We start from the raw sequence: 18070 nt of genomic DNA on the forward strand, positions 1-18070 counted from the left end.
AGTTTCTGGGCAGGAGTAATAACCAGATTAAATCGGGTATGTTTTTTATCCGGCCGTGAAAATACTGCCCCCTATCCTAAACAGGTTAATTATAATCCACATAATAATTCACATTTCCTGTTGCTGCAGGATTCTTTTCCTGGTTTAGCAAACTGGCTCAAATTAAGATCCTACATCTGTAATTGGGGTTTTTCCCACTTTTATATAAATGACTGGATATTTGTTGAGTTGAGCTCCCATCAAATATCATCAAGGATAATTGTATTTGCATGCTGTACAGATATGCTATCTGGGGCGGAAGGTAGCCTAGTGGTTAGAGCGTTATAACGTCAGTAACTGAAATGTTGCTAGATTGAATCCCTGAGCTGACAAGGTGAAAATATGTCGTTCTGCCCCTGAACAAGGCAATTAACACCCCTGTTCCTAGGCCGTCATTGTAAATAAGACTTTTTTCTTAACTGACTTGCCTAGTTAAATAAAGAAAACATGCTATCTTACCGTGTGTGTGTGTGTGTGTGTGTGTGTGTGTGTGTGTGTGTGTGTAGTGCTGCTGTAAACCACAGAGCACAGGAAATCAGTATATCAAACATACCGTTGTCTCTCTCCTTCTCTCTCTCTGACTGACAAGTGTTCTTCCACACGCTATCTTGTGTCAGTTAATAGTTAACGGCGACAGAGCAGAGTTGTCGTGGCACCACGACCTCAACACCTGACATGTTCTGAGCGCCCTCCAACCCGGGCACCTCGGATCAGCTGACTCACCATGGGAAACTATATGTGTAGTACACTGAGGTGAGCACTTACTGAGGAATATGCTCACACACACCCGACACGCACACACATGGTTTGTTCTTGTTAGTGTGTTCTGCTTCTTTCAAAACTGTCTTGCAGTAGTTGATCTATTTTGAAAAAGTGGCTGTAAGTGTGCATGACTTTCTTGTTGGTCTCAGAGAGATGATGGCCTGTAGCTGACAGGGAATATGGCCTCTGTCTGAATACATATACAAGCATGTGTACAGAGCTTCCTGTTGCAGCAATAGTGTTGAGTAGGGCTTCCTGTCTAGCAGCATCTTCCAGGAAGTTATTTTTAACAATAACTTTGCAGTGAATACTCATTAAACTCTTTAATATCAATATGTTTTCATTTGAAGTGCACACATTGTAACAGCACTCTCTCTCATTTCTGTTGGGTGACCAATTCAATTTACACTCTTCTCTGTTAGAGTGAGTTGTGAATTACATGTATAAACTTTGTCCTCTGTTTCCTTTTTTCAGGAAGAAGAAAAATAAAGATGGTAATACTTCTATTTCTTTTAGAAAAGAACGTCACATTTTCTTGTTATGCTTTAAAGTATTTGTTAAAATTAAATAAAAACATGGCTACGTGTATGATTCTCTTCAGGAGATGACAGTGATGATCATAGCAGCCCAGACGCAGAAAAGAAGGTATGAAGTACAAACAATATTTGGCATGTCCAAACACATGGATGATATGACACTGAGTTGAGTACAGGGTCAGGGTCAACTTCATTTATATTCAAGAAGTACACTGAAATTCCAATTATTTTCAATGCTTTTCAATAATACATGCATGTGCGTGTGTGTGTGTATAATTCTGTCTCTCGCTGGATCACAGTTCGAAAATAATTTTTGGGGCTCTTCAAACAAGTAGTGAAAGTTGTAAGGGATATGGATGATTTATAATAAGTATGTTAGATAAAGTTCACAGCATATTTGTTTTGCTTGTCAGGTGAGAGGTGGATTCTATGGTGTAAAAGGCTGTATTCATGGTTCAAAAAGTGTGCACAGAAGTAGATCATAGTCAAATCAAAACCGCTGTCTGATATACACAGATAATGTGTGTCTGTGTGTTACATATTCAAGAATTCAACAAGTACAGAAGCTTCCTTATCAGTCTAAAATTATCCAATTCACCTGTGATACATTCACACTAGATCAGTGGTCATGGGGGAGAGGAGTTATTTAAAAAAATGTATATTCTATTTTAGCCAACAAGTTTTTCCTGATCAGGTCACATGGTCAAGGATAATTCCTGGCCCTTATCATAAAGGGAAATATTCAAGGAAAGGAAGCTTATTTAAGACAATTACAACATAACTTTTGTTTTACCCCATTGTTTCTATTTTGTGACAGGAAGAGGATGTGACATACGCCACCATTGACCATAGCAACACCAAGACAACAGGAGTCATCGTAGATTCTTACGCTAACGACTGTGACTACGCCATTGTTAAACTTCCAACTTGCCCCGCCCACCAGTCATTAATTAAAGAAGACTGTGCAGATGACTATGTCTTCATGGGCTGACCTCATGTACAATGTGTGTGTGTGGAGGGGGGGGGACAATGGAGATGCAAGGTGGACACAGGCCTGGGGCAAGCTGGACAGCACCTTTCTGAACCAAAGGACCCTAGATATGACTATGATAGCGCCCACAAATGGAACTTTTCTTGATGCAGTGTGGTTGCAGGAATTATGTGCTTCTATAGTTGTGTTTAATTATGTTTTACAGTCACATTATGCCTATGTTAATGTATACGTCTTTTCTACTAAGAGAAATGGATGCTTTCGTTCAGACTTTCTATGTGGTTTATTTGGCCTCTTGACAGAGGGAACATACAGGCCAGAGATTCAAATGCTATCGCTATCATACTGACCCTTGAGATACAACTACCAACCACACCACACACACACCCTGGGCTCGTGCCTAAGATAATGTTTAGTACCGCAAAAGAGAGAGATGAGATGTTTGTGATAGAATTACGTGTTTGAATTTTATGCGAAATATTTTCTTTGCACAAATCTATTTGAATGAGATACAGTAAGGTGAGAGCGGGATTGGAGATACTGTTGTTTTGTGAACCGGTCTTAGTTGTTTCTCAAAATCACCAGGATCTGTCCGATCGTAAATCGTATCCTATCAATGATGGATGCAAAGATGGATTAAATCAACATTGTTTGAAAATGCCACTTTTGTATCCTGACGTTTATAACATCAATGGCAACAATCAACGGCAGACAATTTTCTGCAACTTCAAGATTGAATCAATTAATATTTTGGGGCTTCTTTAAAACTAAAGAGAGGAAAACAAAGAGTAGCTGTGGAAGACATATAGCCAATAATGTGGATCCTTAGGAGGTAAAAAATAGAACCTCTGTCAAAATAGATCAATTTAGCTTCCTCTTTAGTCAGCATTATTCACAAATCACATAATAGCCTACAGCTTAAGTATGTTAACCAAAACATGTTTCAATTCAAGGTCCATGCTCATCAAAATGGATCATATGGACTGATAATCAGCAGGTGATTGTTTCAAATCCTATGTGAGCCACATTGTAGATTCAACCTGTATGTTGCTTTGTCACTCTGTATCACTAGGCCTACTTATACTGGACTTCCTTTACTAGTCTCCTACACTACTCCCTTGATTTGTTATAACTGGGTTTCTAACATCACTAAAATTGTGATAGCAAGATGGAGGAAAGTCCAGCATGAGTTTTCACATTATTGTATTCCCCTGTCCTTCTTCTTTGAGATTTCTGGTTAGGAAAGAGGTGAACTCATAGAAAACGTCTTCATGGAAAGGAGATCTAAGCTGCAGTCCAAGTACGTCATTTTTAACCCCTCAGCCCTTGCGCTAGCTACTTTCGTTTTGGGGAATCCCCATTGAAACTGAATGCAGTTTGATTGCCATCTTAAGTGGAGGTCCAATTCACTAATGTTGCCCCCTCGGCCCTCGATTTAGCTTGAGGTAGCGAGTGAAGAACTTTGATCACTTGTGGGGTTGCTATGACCTACATTTTAATGATAACTGTAGTCACATGTTATGTTGTGTTGATACCATGCTGTGTTGTTATGTGTTGCTGCCTTGCTATGTTGTTGTCTTAGGTCTCTCTTTATGTAGTGTTGTGTTGTCTCTCTTGTTGTGATGTGTGTTTTGTCCTATATTTATATTGTATTTATTTTTTTTATTTTTAATCGGGGGCCAGGGAGCTAGCTTGCTATTTTTTTTGTTGTAGATTACATTTATTTTAGCATTGGTAAATTGGCTTAGTCTCCTAGTGAGAACCCTGTAGAACGTAGCTACCTTCATAAACGTATTTTTGGGAATTCTGAAATGTATTGGAATACGTTACTATAAAACTAGCTAGCCAACTGTAGCTGACAGGAGTGCTAGCTAGCTAAGTTAGCTTGCAAGGTACATTAATAGCTTTAGGTTGGTTGTTTTTATGCTCAATTTCAAGATTTCCACCATGGACGTTGCTTCTCCGATCATCACTCGCCGTCGCTTGGGTAAGGGACATTTAAGGTACACTCGGATGTGAAGATGTAAAACGTCATTCAAGGGCTGAGGGCTGTCTACTTTGAATTTGGAATGCAGCCCTAAACATACCCTCTTTCTCATAAAGTTAGTTCACCAATATTCTCCAGCAGAGGGTGCACATCCCCTGCTTTATGGCAAGCACTCAACAGTATGCCAACAGATAGTTAATCTGTGTTTACAGTGGGAGCAAATGATGCATAATGGGCAGAACAAGGAATGAGGTGGACAAAGTCATGCACGAGCTAGCGAGATCCTACTAGCGCATTGTAGCATGTATTTGCATATTTCCATTAGGGAACGCCTCCAATGTGAAGTGTGCGTGTGGGTAAACCCAAATAGACTTTGCACTCCTTTAAAACAATGCAATCTAAAAAAAAACTTTGACAAAACGTCAAGTCTATAAAACTTAGTGCGCTGTGTTCATAACATATTCTAGTTTTAGGAACAGAAAAATGTTTCATCAATGAGAACATTTGCAGAATGTCGAGCCAGTTTCAGCTAGTTCCAACCTCCCCCACAATCCGTGACTGGACTTTCTCTCACTACCATATTTGGTGATGATAAAACGTTCTAGACAGATGTTTCAGCTTTATAGCCCCTGTGTTGTGTCTGGGGTACCCCATTCTGTTTGTGAGTATACAGTATCATGTCACATCCTATGAAATTGACCAATACAAACAAACATACAGTAGTGTAAAGTACTTAAGTAAAAATACTTTAAAGTACTGCTTAAGTAGTTTTGGGGGGTATATGTACTTTACTTTACTATTTATATTGTTGACAACCTTTACTTCACTACATTCCTAAAGAAAATAATGCACTTTTTACTCCATACATTTTCCCTGACACCCTACTGCCTCTGATCTAGCGGACTCGCCAAACAAAAATGCTTTGTTTGTAAGTGAATGTCTGATTGTTGGAGTGTGCCCCTGGTTTGCATAATATAAGCAATTTGAAATTATGAATGCTTTTACTTTTGATACTTAAGTATATTTAAAACCAAATACTTTTTGACTTTTACTCAAGTAGTATTTTACTGGGTGGCTTTCGCTTTTACTTGAGTCATTTTCTATTAAGGTATCTTTAGATTTACTCAAGAATGACATTTGAGTACTTTTTCCACCACTGCAAACACATTTTCCAACTCAAAAGCAATTGATTAAATTCAAGAATTTAGTTGTTATCTTAGTTCTCAGAGTCAAACTCTTGTCTCATGAATGTAAACACAGAGAATGCTTCAAATCCTTTCCTCATTAACTCTGGATGTAGGTTTCAAATGTAAAGAATCTGTTTTTAATATATAATAAACTTGATATTTAAATTCAATCATAAATATAAACTCAACAAAAACACTGTAATTACACATCAGTATTATATAAATTGAGATTTTGATTAAACATCTCAAAATTGCACTCTTCCCCATGATTTGCAGATGACAGGAGTGTGGGAACAGTCAAACGTGTGTTATGAGATCAGTGGTATACAGTTGTGCTAACTACACAGCAAGTCATAGTTCTCATTGTGCAAATTGTGAAAATGCTAAACTGGAAAGATCATCTCTCATCTGCCCACATCTCTTTGGTGGTAGAAATGTCTGTTTTTGGCCATTTTCTCACGTCAGTCAGGAGTGATCAGATCTGTGAGGTTTTCCTTTTGTAACAGAAGCCCTGTGTCATGTCCTCCGTCATTCCCCTGTTTACTGGATCAGTTTCTTCAACCTCAAAGTTCTCAGAGTGGCGTGCAGAGGTGTGTGTGTGTTATGTGAACAGGTCTGCAGAGGAGTTGTAGATTGAATTGACACTTTGTACATAGCTGGCGTAGGGTTCTACTTCCTCTACATAGTCCTGTGACTGAGAGAGAAACAGAGACTCATCACTATTTACAGTAAACTGCTATCTACGCAAAACATACAGGTATTAAGGTAATGTGACGTGACACAACGCAGGATATAGCTCATACATACCTGAGGAGCCTTGGGGCTGTGAATACACAGATACAGCTCTTTATTATACAAGCAATAACATTGAACCAAATCATAAAAGATCAAAATCATTAGAATAATGAATATTCATACCTAATTCTGCATGGGTGTTTTCGTGTGAAGTATAAACCCCCCAGAATAGCCATGATGAAGCTTATAGTTCCCACGGAGATTATGACTAATCGCCAGGGTATGAAGATTTCTGACAGGGAGAGAAAATTATAAATAATCAGAATCAGAATACATTTCCCACTGGGCACACCACGTAATTTCAACATGGAAATGTGGGTAATATTTGGTTGAGACGTTAATCAATGAGATTTCAACGATTATTCACCTACTCAAAAAGACAGCCATAAATTTGATGAATACCCAATGTGTTATCACTATGATTTTAACAATCTAAAAGCACAACCAAATTCCAATGGAAAAACAATGTCTGATTTTTGGTTTAGTTGTCATCTAAATGTGTTATCACTGAGCTTTCAAACATTTAAATGGGAATACAATGTCAGATATTTTGTATTTATACAAAAGTACACAGTGCAAGTGATTACTGCTGTTTGAGATTCTGCCCAGATTATTATAGCAATTGTGAAGATCTCCACAGACCTGTGATCTTTGCATGCTATCTCGATCATGCACGCTTTCTATGATTACGTAAGAATATATTTATAGTTAGGCTACAGTAGGCAATGGATGTATTACTCATTTTAAGGTTGAATAAATACTGTTAGGCCTACATTAGTTTGTAAGACAGCCTTAACTATATGCTATGTATTTACTGTATAGTTATATTGAATAGTGTTTGATTGACAACGCAACCAGGGGAGGGCTTCCCTTTTATTGGCTCTTCACCAACCGTGCTATTTTGTTTGTTATTCGCATTGTTTGTAACTTATTTTGTACATAATGTTGCTGCTACCGTCTCTTATGACCGAAAAAGAGCTTCTGGACATCAGAGCAGCGATTACTCACCTTGAACTTGACAAATCATTTTTCTTTAATGAGGTGGATGGGAGGGATTTACTCCAGACACCCGAACAGGCCCTTATCCCGTCATTCTCAGGAGAAAGAGAGGTCGGGGTGACATGTATATCCTACCAATGGGACATTAAAAACCGTAATATCTTATGTTTCACTGAGTTGTGGCTGAACGACGACATCAATAAAATACAGGTTATACGGGTTACACACTGTATCGGCAGGATAGAACAGCAGCCTCTGGTAAGACAAGGGGTGGCAGTCTATGTATATTTGTAAACAACAGCTGGTGCACGATTTCTAAGGTAGTCTCGAGGTTTTGCTCACCTGAGAGTATCCCATGATAAGCTGTAGACAACACTATCTACCTGGAGTGTTTTCATCTATATTCTCCGTAGCTGTCTATTTACCACCACAAACCGATGCTGGCAATAAGACCGCACTCAAGGAGCTGTGTACGGCCATAAGCAAACAGGAAAATGCTCATCCCAGAGACGGCGCTCCTAGTGGCAGGGGACTTTAATGCAGGGAAACTTAAATCAGTTTTACCTAATTTCTATCAGCATGTTAAATGTGCAACCAGAGGGAAAACAACTCTAGACCACTTTTACTCCACACACAGAGACACTTACAAAGCTCTCCCTCGACCTCCATTTGGCAAATCTGACCATAATACTATCCTCCTGATTCCTGCTTACAAGCAAAAATTAAAGCAGGAAGCACCAGTGACTTGGTCAATACAAAAGTGGTCAGATGAAGTAAATGCTAAGCTACAGGACTGTTTTGCAAGCACAGACTGGAATATGTTCCGGGACTCTTCAGATGGCATTGAGGAGTACACCACATCAGTCACTGGCTTTGTCAATAAGTGCATCGATGACGTCGTCCCTACAGTGAATGTACGTACATACCCCAACCAGAAGCCATGGACTACAGGCAACATCCGCACTGAGCTAAAGGGTAGAGCTACCGCTTTCAAGGAGCGGGACTCTAACCCGGAAGCTTATAAGAAATCCTCCTATGCCCTCCAACGAACGATCAAACAGGCAAAGCCACAACACAGGACTAAGATCGAGTCGTACTACACCAGCTCCGACGCTCATCGGATGTGGCAGGGCTTGCAAACAATTACAGACTACAAAGGGAAGCACAGCCAAGAGCTGCCCAGTGACACAAGCCTACCAGACAAACTAAATTACTTCTTTGCTCGCTTCTAAGCAAGTAACAGTGAAACACGTATGAGAGCACTAGCTGTTCCGGACGACTATGTGATCACGCTCTCTGAAGCTGATGTGAGTAAGACCTTTAAACAGGACAGCATTCACAAGGCCGCAGGGCCTGGTGGATTACCAGGACATATACTCCGAGCACGCGCTGACCGACTGGCAAGTGTCTTCACTGATATTTTCAACCTCTCCCTGTCTGAGTCTGTAATACCAACATGTTTCAAGCAGACAACCATAGTCCCTGTGACCAAGAACACGAAGGTAACCTGCCTAAATAACTACTGACCTGTAGCACTCACGTCTGTAGCCCTTGAATTGCTTTGAAAGGCTGGTCATGGCTCACATCAACACCATTATCCCAGAAACCCTAGACCCATTCCAATTTGCATATCGCCCCAACAGATCCACAGATGATGCAATCTCTATTGCACTCCGCACTGCCCGTTCCCACCTGGACAAAAGGAACACCTATGTGAGAATGCTATTCATTGACTACAGCTCAGCGTTCAACACCATTGTGCACTCAAAGCTCATCACTAAGCTAAGGACCCTGGGACTAAACACCTCCTTCTGCAACTGGATCCTGGACTTCCTGACGGGCCACCCCCAGGTGGTAAGGGTAGGTAACAACAAATCCGCCATGCTGATCCTCAACACGGGGGCCCCTCAGGGGTGTATGCTCAGTCCCCTCCTGTACTCCCTGTTCACTCATGACTGTACGGCCAGGCACGACTCCAACACTATTATTAAGTTTGCCGATGACACAACAGTGGTCGGCCTGATCACCGGCAATGACGAGACAGCCTATAAGGAGGAGGTCAGAGACCTCACCGTGTGGTGCAAGGACAACAACCTCTCCCTCAAAGTGATCAAGACAAGGGAGATGATTGTGGACTACAGGAAAAGGAGGACCGAGCACGCCCCCATTCGCATCGACGGGGCTGTAGTGGAGCAGGTTGAAAGCTTCAAGTTCCTTGGCATCCACATCACCAACAAACGAACATGGTCCAAGCACACCAAGACAGTGGTGAAGAGGGCATGACAAAACCTATTTCCCCTCAGGAGACTGAAAAGTTTTGGCATGGGTCCTCAGATCCTGAAAAGGTTCTACAGCTGCACCTTCAAGAGCATCCTGACTGGTTTCATCACTGCCTGGTATGGCACCTGTTCAGCCTCCGACCGCAAGGCACTACAGAGGGTAATGAGTACGGCCCAGTACAGAGTCATTTAGCTCAGTTACCTTCACTTTCTTGGGAACAGGAACTATGGTGGCCCTCTTGATTACCAACAATGACGAGACGGCCGACAGGGAGGAGGTGAGGGCCCTCGGAGTGTGGTGTCAGGAAAATAACCTCACACTCAATGTCAACAAAGCAAAGGAGATGATTGAGGACTTCAGGAAACAGCAGAGGGAGCAGCCCCCTATCCACATCGACGGGACAGTAGTGGAGAAGGTGGAAAGTTTTAAGTTCCTCGGCGTCCACATCATGGACAAGCTGAAATGGTCCACCCACACAGACAGCGTGGTGAAGAAGGCACAGCAGCGCCTCTTCAACCTCAGGAGGCTGAAGAAATTCGGCTTCTCACCAAAAACACTCATAAACTTTTACAGATGCACAATCGAGAGCATCCTGTCGGGCTGTATCACCTCTTGGTACGGCAACTGCTCCACCCACAACCGTAAGGCTCTCCAGAGGGTAGTGAGGTCTGCACAACGCATCACCGGGGGCAAACTACCTGCCCTCCAGGACACCTACACCACCCGATGTCACAGGAAGGCCAAAAGATCGTCAAGGACAACAACCACCCGAGCCACTGCCTGTTCACCCCGTTATCATCCAGAAGGCAAGGTCAGTACAGGTGCATCAAAGCGGGGACCGAGAGACTGAAAAACATCTTCTATCTCAAGGCCATCAGACTGTTAAACAGCCATCACTAACAATGAGTGGCTGCTGCCAACATACTGATTAATCTCTAGCCACTTTAATAATGAAAAAATGTATGTAATAAATGTATCACTAGCCACTTTAAACAATGCCACTTTATATAATGTTTACATACCCTACACTACTCATCGCATATGTATATACTGTACTCTATACCATCTACTGCATCTTGCCTATGCCGTTCGGACATCGCTCATTCGTATATTTTTATGTACATATTCTTATTCATTCCTTTACACTTGTGTGTATAAGGTAGTTGTTGTGAAATTGTTAGGTAAGATTACTTGTTAGATATTACTTCATGGTCGGAACTAGAAGCTCAAGCATTTCGCTACACTCGCATTAACATCTGCTAACCATGTGTATGTGACTAATACTATTTTATTTTATTTTATTTGGGACCAAGCTTCCTTCCATCCAGGACTTCTATACCAGGAGGTGTCAGAGGAAGGCCCTAAAAATTGTCAGACTCCAGCCACCCTAGTCATAGACTGTTCTCTCTGCTATTTGCATTGCCCCCCCCCTCTTTTACGCTGCTACTCTCTGTTATTATCTATGCATAGTCATTTTAATAACTCTACCTACATGTACATACTACCTCAATTACCTCGACTTACCGGTGCCCCCCACACATTGACTCTGTACTGGAACCCCTATAAAGTATATAGCCTCGCTATTGTTATTTTACTGCTGCTCTTTAATTATTTGTACCTTTTTTTCTTTTTTTTGTATTTTTCTTAAAACTGCATTGTTGGTTAAGGGCTTGTAAATAAGCATTTCACTGTTGTATTCGACGCACGTGACAAATAACATTTGATTTGATTTAAAGAAAATCTAAACAAAGGATAGTTTTATCTGAGCAACTGGCTCAATCCTATTCTTTAACTATTATTTTTGGTTTAGTTGGGGACCTAAATCAAACATATAATTTGTTAACTTGTCAACAATTTAATAGGCTATTTACTATATTACAAAAGTGAATTGTGTTTGGTTGTCAACGCAACATTTGAGGGGTATTCAGACCCCTTGACTTTTTTACACTTTTTGTTAGGTTACAGCCTTATTCTACAATTGATTAAATTTTTATTTTTTCACCATAAAGACAAAGCAAAAATGTACAATCTTTGCTAAATTCCTAAAATAAAAAAAATGTAATATGACATTTACATCAGTATTCAGACCCAATACTCAATACTTTGTTGAAGCTCCTTTGGCAGCGATTACAGCCTCAAGTCTTCTTGGGTATGACGCTACAAAATTGGCACACCAGTATTTGGGGAGTTTTTCCCATACTTCTCTGCAGATCCTCTCAAGCTCTGTCAGGTTGGATGGGAAGTGTTGCTGCACAGCTATTTTCAGATCTTTCCATAGATATTTGATCGGGTTCAAGTTCGGGCACTGGCTGGGCCACTCAAGGACATTCAGAGACTTGTCCCATAGCCACTCCTGCTTTGTCTTGGCTGTGTGCTTAGGGTCTTTGTCCTGTTGGAAGGTGAAACTTCACCCCAGTCTGAGGTCCTGAGCACTCTGGAGCAGATTTTTCATTAAGGATCTCTCTGTACTTTGCTCCGTTCATCTTTGCCTCGATCTTGACTAGTCTCCTAGGTCCCTGCCACTGACAAACATCCCCACAGCATGATGCTGCCACCACCATGCTTCACTGTAGGGATAGTGCCAGGTTTCCTCCAGAAGTGACTCTTGGCATTCAGGCCAAAGAGTTCAATCTTGCTTTCATCAGAACAGAGAATATTGTTTCTCATGGTCTGAGAGTCTTTTGGTGCCTTTTGGCAAACTCCAAGCGGGCTGTCATGTGCCTTTTACTGAGAAGGGGCTTCTGTCTGGCCACTCTACCATAAAGGCCTGATTGGTTGAGTGCTGCAGAGATGGTTGTCCTTCTGATAAGTTCTCTAGAGCTCTGTCAGAGTAACCATTGGGTTCTTGGTCACCTCCCTGACCAAGGCCCTCCCTCCCCCGATTGCTCAGTTTGGCTGGGCGGCCAGCTCTAGGAAGTCTTACTGGTTCCAAACTTCTTCCATTTAACAATGATGGAGGCCATTGTTTTCTTGGGGACTTTCAATGCTTCAGAAATGTTTTGGTACACTTCCCCAGATCTGTGCCTTGACGCGATCCTTTCTTGGAGCTCTGCGGGCAATTCCTTTGACCTCATGGCTTGGTTTTTGTCTGACATGCACTGTCAACTGTGGGACCTCCTATAGACAGGTGTGTGCCTTTCCAAATTATGTCCAAACAATTGAATTTACCACAGGTGGACTCCAATCAAGTTGTAAAAACATTTCAAGGATGATCAATGGAGACAGGATTCGCCTGAGCTCAATTTCGAGTCTGATAGCAAAGGGTCTGAATACTTTTTATTTGTAATACATTTCTGTTTTAGCTACATCATTATGGGGTATTGCATAGAATTGTATTTTATTTAATCTATTTTAGAAAAAGGCTATAACGTAACAAAATTTGGAAAAAGTCAAGGGGTCTGAATACTTACAGAAGGCAGTGTATATTTTGTGCCACTGACTTAGGGCTCTATTCAATCCGCATTGTGGAAGTTCAGCTTTACAGTGCGATTGAAATTTAGAGGCAATGTTCCCACTTTGGCTGAGATTGCACTCACAGTAAACACTGCATATGTTGGCTCAATCGAAAATTACATAAGAAATTCTAGCGCAGAGTGGATAACGCTTCAGCTTTACAAATTGAATAGTGCCCTTAGTCTGGGTTTAATTCCAGTAGGTCTACAAATGTATAATTGGTATGTTGGGTTCATGTCTCCATCTCAAACCGGAATCGAAGTTAAAGAATAGGACTAAATCTAATCAAACTTTATTTAAAGTGCATTTAAAGTTTCATTTGATTTAGTCATATTCTTTAACTTTGATTTTTGGATGAGATGGAGACGTGAATCCAACACATTAATGATTAAATTTGAAATCAAACCAAGATTGAAACCCTAGGCCTATAAGTATTGTCTATTTTTCGTTTAACGCTGGGTTGCATTGAAACAATAGCTGTTGATGACTTTGCAAATGCTATACAATATATATAGGCCTAAATCTAATTTGTTATGATACAGTGTATGACTTATAAAGTATGGTTACATTTCATTTGCTCTGTCACACATATCCTTTGGAATGACTTCGATATCAACAATGAAAATATTTAGTTATTAAGAGATCTCCTTATAATCATTCTCACAGTAGCACATTGGTAGTAGTCAATGGCAAATATCAAAGCATAAGCAGGCCTGGGTTTGGTTAAAACCCTGGATGGGAGACTAAATGAATAGATGTTAGATAGATGTTAGATAGATCAACTCTGTAGTTTTTTTTCGGATAGTGGACATAACGTTGAAGATCTGACATTGTTTCAAAGGTACATATTCAACATATTTTATACAAGGTTTTTTTATGCTGAAAATTGGTTACAATGATGACTAGAGCCCTTGGGGATTCTTTGGTTGAAATTTCACCCTCAAAACAAGTTGGTTACTTTTTTCAATTCCAATGTATTTTCCATGTAGATTCTACATCACAAGTAAACTTTGTCAATAGACTCTGAAGGATTTTATTGACTAAAAAAGCTACGATGTTCACTCCTATTCTAAAAGAGTGAGATATTAGTCATACAGTGTCCTTCTAAATTCTAAATAGTCAGTCTGTACCTGGTGTCACCATATGCACCTCTTCCCAGGAGGGATGTATGACAGCACAAGTCAGGTTGCCCGTAGCAATCCCCTCAGGCAGGACCAATCGACTCTCTACTTTGTTGAAGCCATCTAGGTTCAATGTGGTGGTTGAAGTAGAGTTCCATTTTTCACTCCAGGAGATGGAGGCAGCTGGTTTCCCCCCTTCAGCTAAACACACAGCCACCTGCCTACTGCCCTCCCACTCTAGCCAGGCAGACACACTGGGAGGGGCTGCACACAGGGGGAATAGGGGGGAAATAAGCATATTGAGAACAACACAGGTATTTTGTATTTTGCAGTATAGAGAAATTAAAGCACACAGAAGTCATGCTAAATTGTACAAATCTATGAAGGTTTCTTACCTATTAGCGATACATCAATGTTTGAAGTGTAGCTTCCTGCTTTGTACACCGACTCACAGTGGTAGATTCCCTCATCTCTCTTTGAGAACCCTGGAATCTGCAGGTAGGATTCACCCCTGGATGTGTTGAGCATGGCTTTTCCATCATTGCATGTGTTCAGATTTAGGTTATCATTACTAGATGATATTTGACACATTATTCCATCCAGGTTTAGTTTCCAGATGGTGTAGATCATCTCACTCCAAGTCTTATTGCTGCACTTTAAGATGGCATTACTCCCCAGGTGGAAATGTTCACTCCTGGCATCTAAAGAAATACTATTAAAATAACTAATTCAAAGAATTGTACTTATGTAAATAAAAAATACTTTTGGATAAATGGACGGTAAATGAATCAATGGTTTCATATCAAATGCATGTGTGATACAGTTGTATGAGTATTATGAAAGGCCTACATATATGTATCATTATCTTTTTACAATACATACAATACATACAGAGGAGCTTGATGTGGCTATGTCGGATATTCAGACCTATCAGAGTCATGCAGACTATCAGGCCTCATTCCAAGGAACAGGAAACTTTTATGCATCATTTCCTCTTTCTCCTCTCCTAAAACACAAAGCCCTATCTCTCTCTCTGACCAAAAATGTGGCAACATGGTAATGCAGGCTCATAGTGGCGATTAAATAGGTTTGGTAAAAAGAAAATGTATGTTTTACCAATGACTCCGTGTTGTTGGACTAGAGGAACAATGGAGGTGAGGAAAGGGGAAGTGTGAGAGATCACAGAAATGTTGTGGTTATATCCTGAGAGAATGATCAAAGTGCATGTTAGTGGCAGATCATGTTAGCAAAATGTTAAGCATTCAACATCATCAATTAAACATGATTTCATCAAGTGTAAGTTCAATCAATAGAAAAGCATGTCTTATGATAGGATAGGATAGGATATAGTAATCCTTCTAACCCCCCCCCCCCCCAAAAAAAGATATAGATGTACTATTGTAAAGTGGTTGTTCCACTGGATATCATAAGGTGAATGCACCAATTTGTAAGTTGCTCTGGATAAGAGCGTCTGCTAAATGACGTAAATGTAAATGTCTTAGTTGATCAGCAAAACAGTCTTGAGGAAGAAAAGTGGGTTGTCGGTAATTTGAAAGCCAATGTCTTATAAAATTTGTCTTACAAAAAAGTGATAGTTGAACAGTTGGAGGTTATTAGTCATTATTATAAAGTTTGGTTTGTTAGTTAAGTGTTTAAAAAAAAAAGCAGAACATAAAACTTTCCACTCTTAAAACAGCTCCCAATGTTATCATAAGATGTGATATCATGGGAGGATGACTGCTAGTTTACGGAAGTTTCTGAAGTGGGACGTTTTCTGGGTCACACACTGCTCTTTCATTCTTGTTGATGTTTACTTTAGACAAGTGTATAACTTCTGTGGTGGTTACAGAAACCCACAGGACCCCCATACACTGCCTGATTAGTAATGTCACTTTCCCCCTAACGTGCCTCAAATCAATCTCCTCTCAAATACAGGGGAAAATATGTTAGTTCATCTGTAAACCATGCCACACCAACACACACTAGTCTCTACCGTGTGATACGCTGCATGTTCCTTCCCGTGGTAGAAAACAATGGAACCTTTTGTTTAAAACATCTTTGTATAATCACCCAAATCTGTTCCACTGACTTTGTCTTCAGTTTGACCTCAACAGAGTAGTCAGAACAGAACTCTCGATACACATGGCATAGAAATCTAGAGCCCTTGGGGATTCTACCAGCAGCTGGCAGAGCAGTATGAAAATATAAAACATTATTTTTTATCCGTTTGTTTTGGTCATAAAATAAATATTCTGACTGTATGATATAATCATATCTATTTTAGGGTATCTATAGATAAAATGCTTTGAATGTTTTATGAATAATTTAACCCTTTACACCAGTGGTCACTAACTGATCTCCAAAGCATTCCTAGTCGATCCCCAAACATTTTTGTAAAAAACCCAACGCAAATAATTGACTTCCGATTTATTTAAATTGCACTGTTGGCGGTAGGTGGAGAGTATATGCACCTACAGGCCTACCTACAGGCCTACCACTGGCCAATCAGATAGCTCAGATCACCGTGTCTGCACAGTTTCCTTGAGCAATAGACTGTAAAAAGAAGCATTGGATGCACAGCAAAGTTGATACTGTGAGATTTAAAAACGTTTAAAGCCATGACTAGAGAGAGACTGCTGTTTTTATGAGTAAGTTCATGTTTAAGTTGTTATTGAGCATTGTCAACAATTTAAGCCATAACATGCATGTTCTCCCTACTTTCACTCACGCTACAACCAGCGCTGCAGCTGCAATGAAGGAGTATAACAAAGTGTTCCAATAAGCTTGGGTTATTATTAGCGGCTTGTGTCTTTTTTAATATCGAGGAATATTTAACTTTCTCTGGTCATAGGAGTAACAACATGAATTGGAGCATGAGGCAGAAATAAGGCAATGTGACTTGATTTTTGCCATCAGTTTGAAGACTGTGTCCTTTTATCTCAGCGGAGGGAGAGCAGAGGGACGGTGAGTTGGGTGACAGGCAGCCTCACTGCTGCTCCCTCCCTCCCCTCAGACTGACCATTAGAGCAAGGCCATTAGTTCAGTAAAAGAAAATATATAATTATAATAATACAACGGATTATATATTACCAGAGTGATCATATGCCTAACATTTTTTTATATAATTTCAAAATGGTCTGAGAAGAACAACATTGGCAGGGCAATTCAAGCATAGCCGATATGCAGTGGTAATATATTGGGCCTATAGCCTACTGCACAAACCTTGTTGCTACAGAACTGTACTTATTTGGTTAATGTTGAATAGGTTTACGTTTATTAAGTAATGTTTTTTAAAAAACAGAGCGGTTTGCATTTTGATTCAGAAAGTGATCTTGACTCAGAAAAGGTTGGTGACCACTGCTTTAAACTGGACTCAAAATAAACCAAAACCAGCCAGATAAACAAAATGAAGTGATGAGATCAAAATGAAATGATGAGATTCTCAAACCTGTTTCTAAGCTCCAGGATGCAGAAACAGCCAGAAGAGAGATGACTCCTATTATCGATGTCTTCCCCATCTCTCTGGTTGTTCTATATGGCTCCTGACAATACTCTGGACTCCTCAAGACACTGCTACTCGTTCCACCTGTCCCCCCCAAAAAACAAATTCCTAAACTCCCCCCTTGGACACAATACCGTTGTCCCTGAACCCTAAAACTGGCTGTATTATTGTTCCATTCTGTCTCCTTTTGTCTCAATGTGTTATAACTGTACTGTTTAAACTGTCTCAATGCTCTCTTCTCTTTCCTCCAATCTCTAAATCTGAGTTGATATCAGCTCTCTGGCTCTGTCCTGATCTACATATTTGACTCCTTTACTGATGTTACTGTAACAAGCCCCTAAAAAAACTAAATAATCCCTCCCTCTCTCTTCCCCTACTTCCTCTGTACAGCTCTCTCGTTCTCATTCTCCCACACACG

At 40.4% G+C, this 18070-nt stretch overlaps 1 protein-coding gene and 1 long non-coding RNA gene across 5 annotated transcripts; one reads left to right on the forward strand and one right to left on the reverse strand.

The window, feature by feature from the left end:
• The first annotated feature begins 564 nt into the window (after positions 1–564).
• On the forward strand, positions 565–2991 carry LOC106582052 (uncharacterized). Its single transcript, XR_001323234.2, has 4 exons — positions 565–792; positions 1276–1295; positions 1403–1446; positions 2155–2991. It is a non-coding gene; the product is annotated as an uncharacterized lncRNA (long non-coding RNA).
• Positions 2992–5623: 2632 nt separating this feature from the next.
• LOC106582122 (cell surface glycoprotein CD200 receptor 1-A) lies at positions 5624–18070 on the reverse strand. 4 transcript variants are annotated; one of them, XM_014164876.2, is made up of 7 exons: positions 17599–18070; positions 15267–15353; positions 14546–14851; positions 14160–14414; positions 6421–6529; positions 6310–6325; positions 5624–6196 (listed from the first exon to the last, which is right to left on the reverse strand). In XM_014164876.2, the coding sequence occupies exons 1-7, from the start codon at positions 17666–17668 to the stop codon at positions 6104–6106; spliced, it is 936 nt and encodes a 311-aa protein (XP_014020351.2). In that variant the 5' UTR covers positions 17669–18070; the 3' UTR covers positions 5624–6103. The 4 variants fall into 4 exon arrangements, with proteins under 4 accessions (XP_014020351.2, XP_045560645.1, XP_045560646.1 ...); XM_045704689.1 differs by having other exon boundaries at positions 15267–15287; positions 17599–18068; XM_045704690.1 differs by lacking the exon at positions 15267–15353 and having other exon boundaries at positions 14546–14862; positions 17599–18044.

This window comes from Salmo salar, chromosome ssa21 (assembly GCF_905237065.1).
Source record: "Salmo salar chromosome ssa21, Ssal_v3.1, whole genome shotgun sequence".
Taxonomy (NCBI): Eukaryota; Metazoa; Chordata; class Actinopteri; order Salmoniformes; family Salmonidae; genus Salmo; species Salmo salar.

Coding starts and splice junctions, on each gene's coding strand:
- LOC106582122 (XM_014164876.2), bottom strand. CDS start 17,668: ATGGGGAAGACATCGATAATAGGAGTCATCTCTCTTCTGGCTGTTTCT. Junction 15,354..17,598: donor ATCCTGGAGCTTAGAAACAG/GTTTGAGAATCT, acceptor TCATTCTCTCAG/GATATAACCACAACATTTCT. Junction 14,852..15,266: donor CCAACAACACGGAGTCATTG/GTAAAACATACA, acceptor GTATTTCTTTAG/ATGCCAGGAGTGAACATTTC.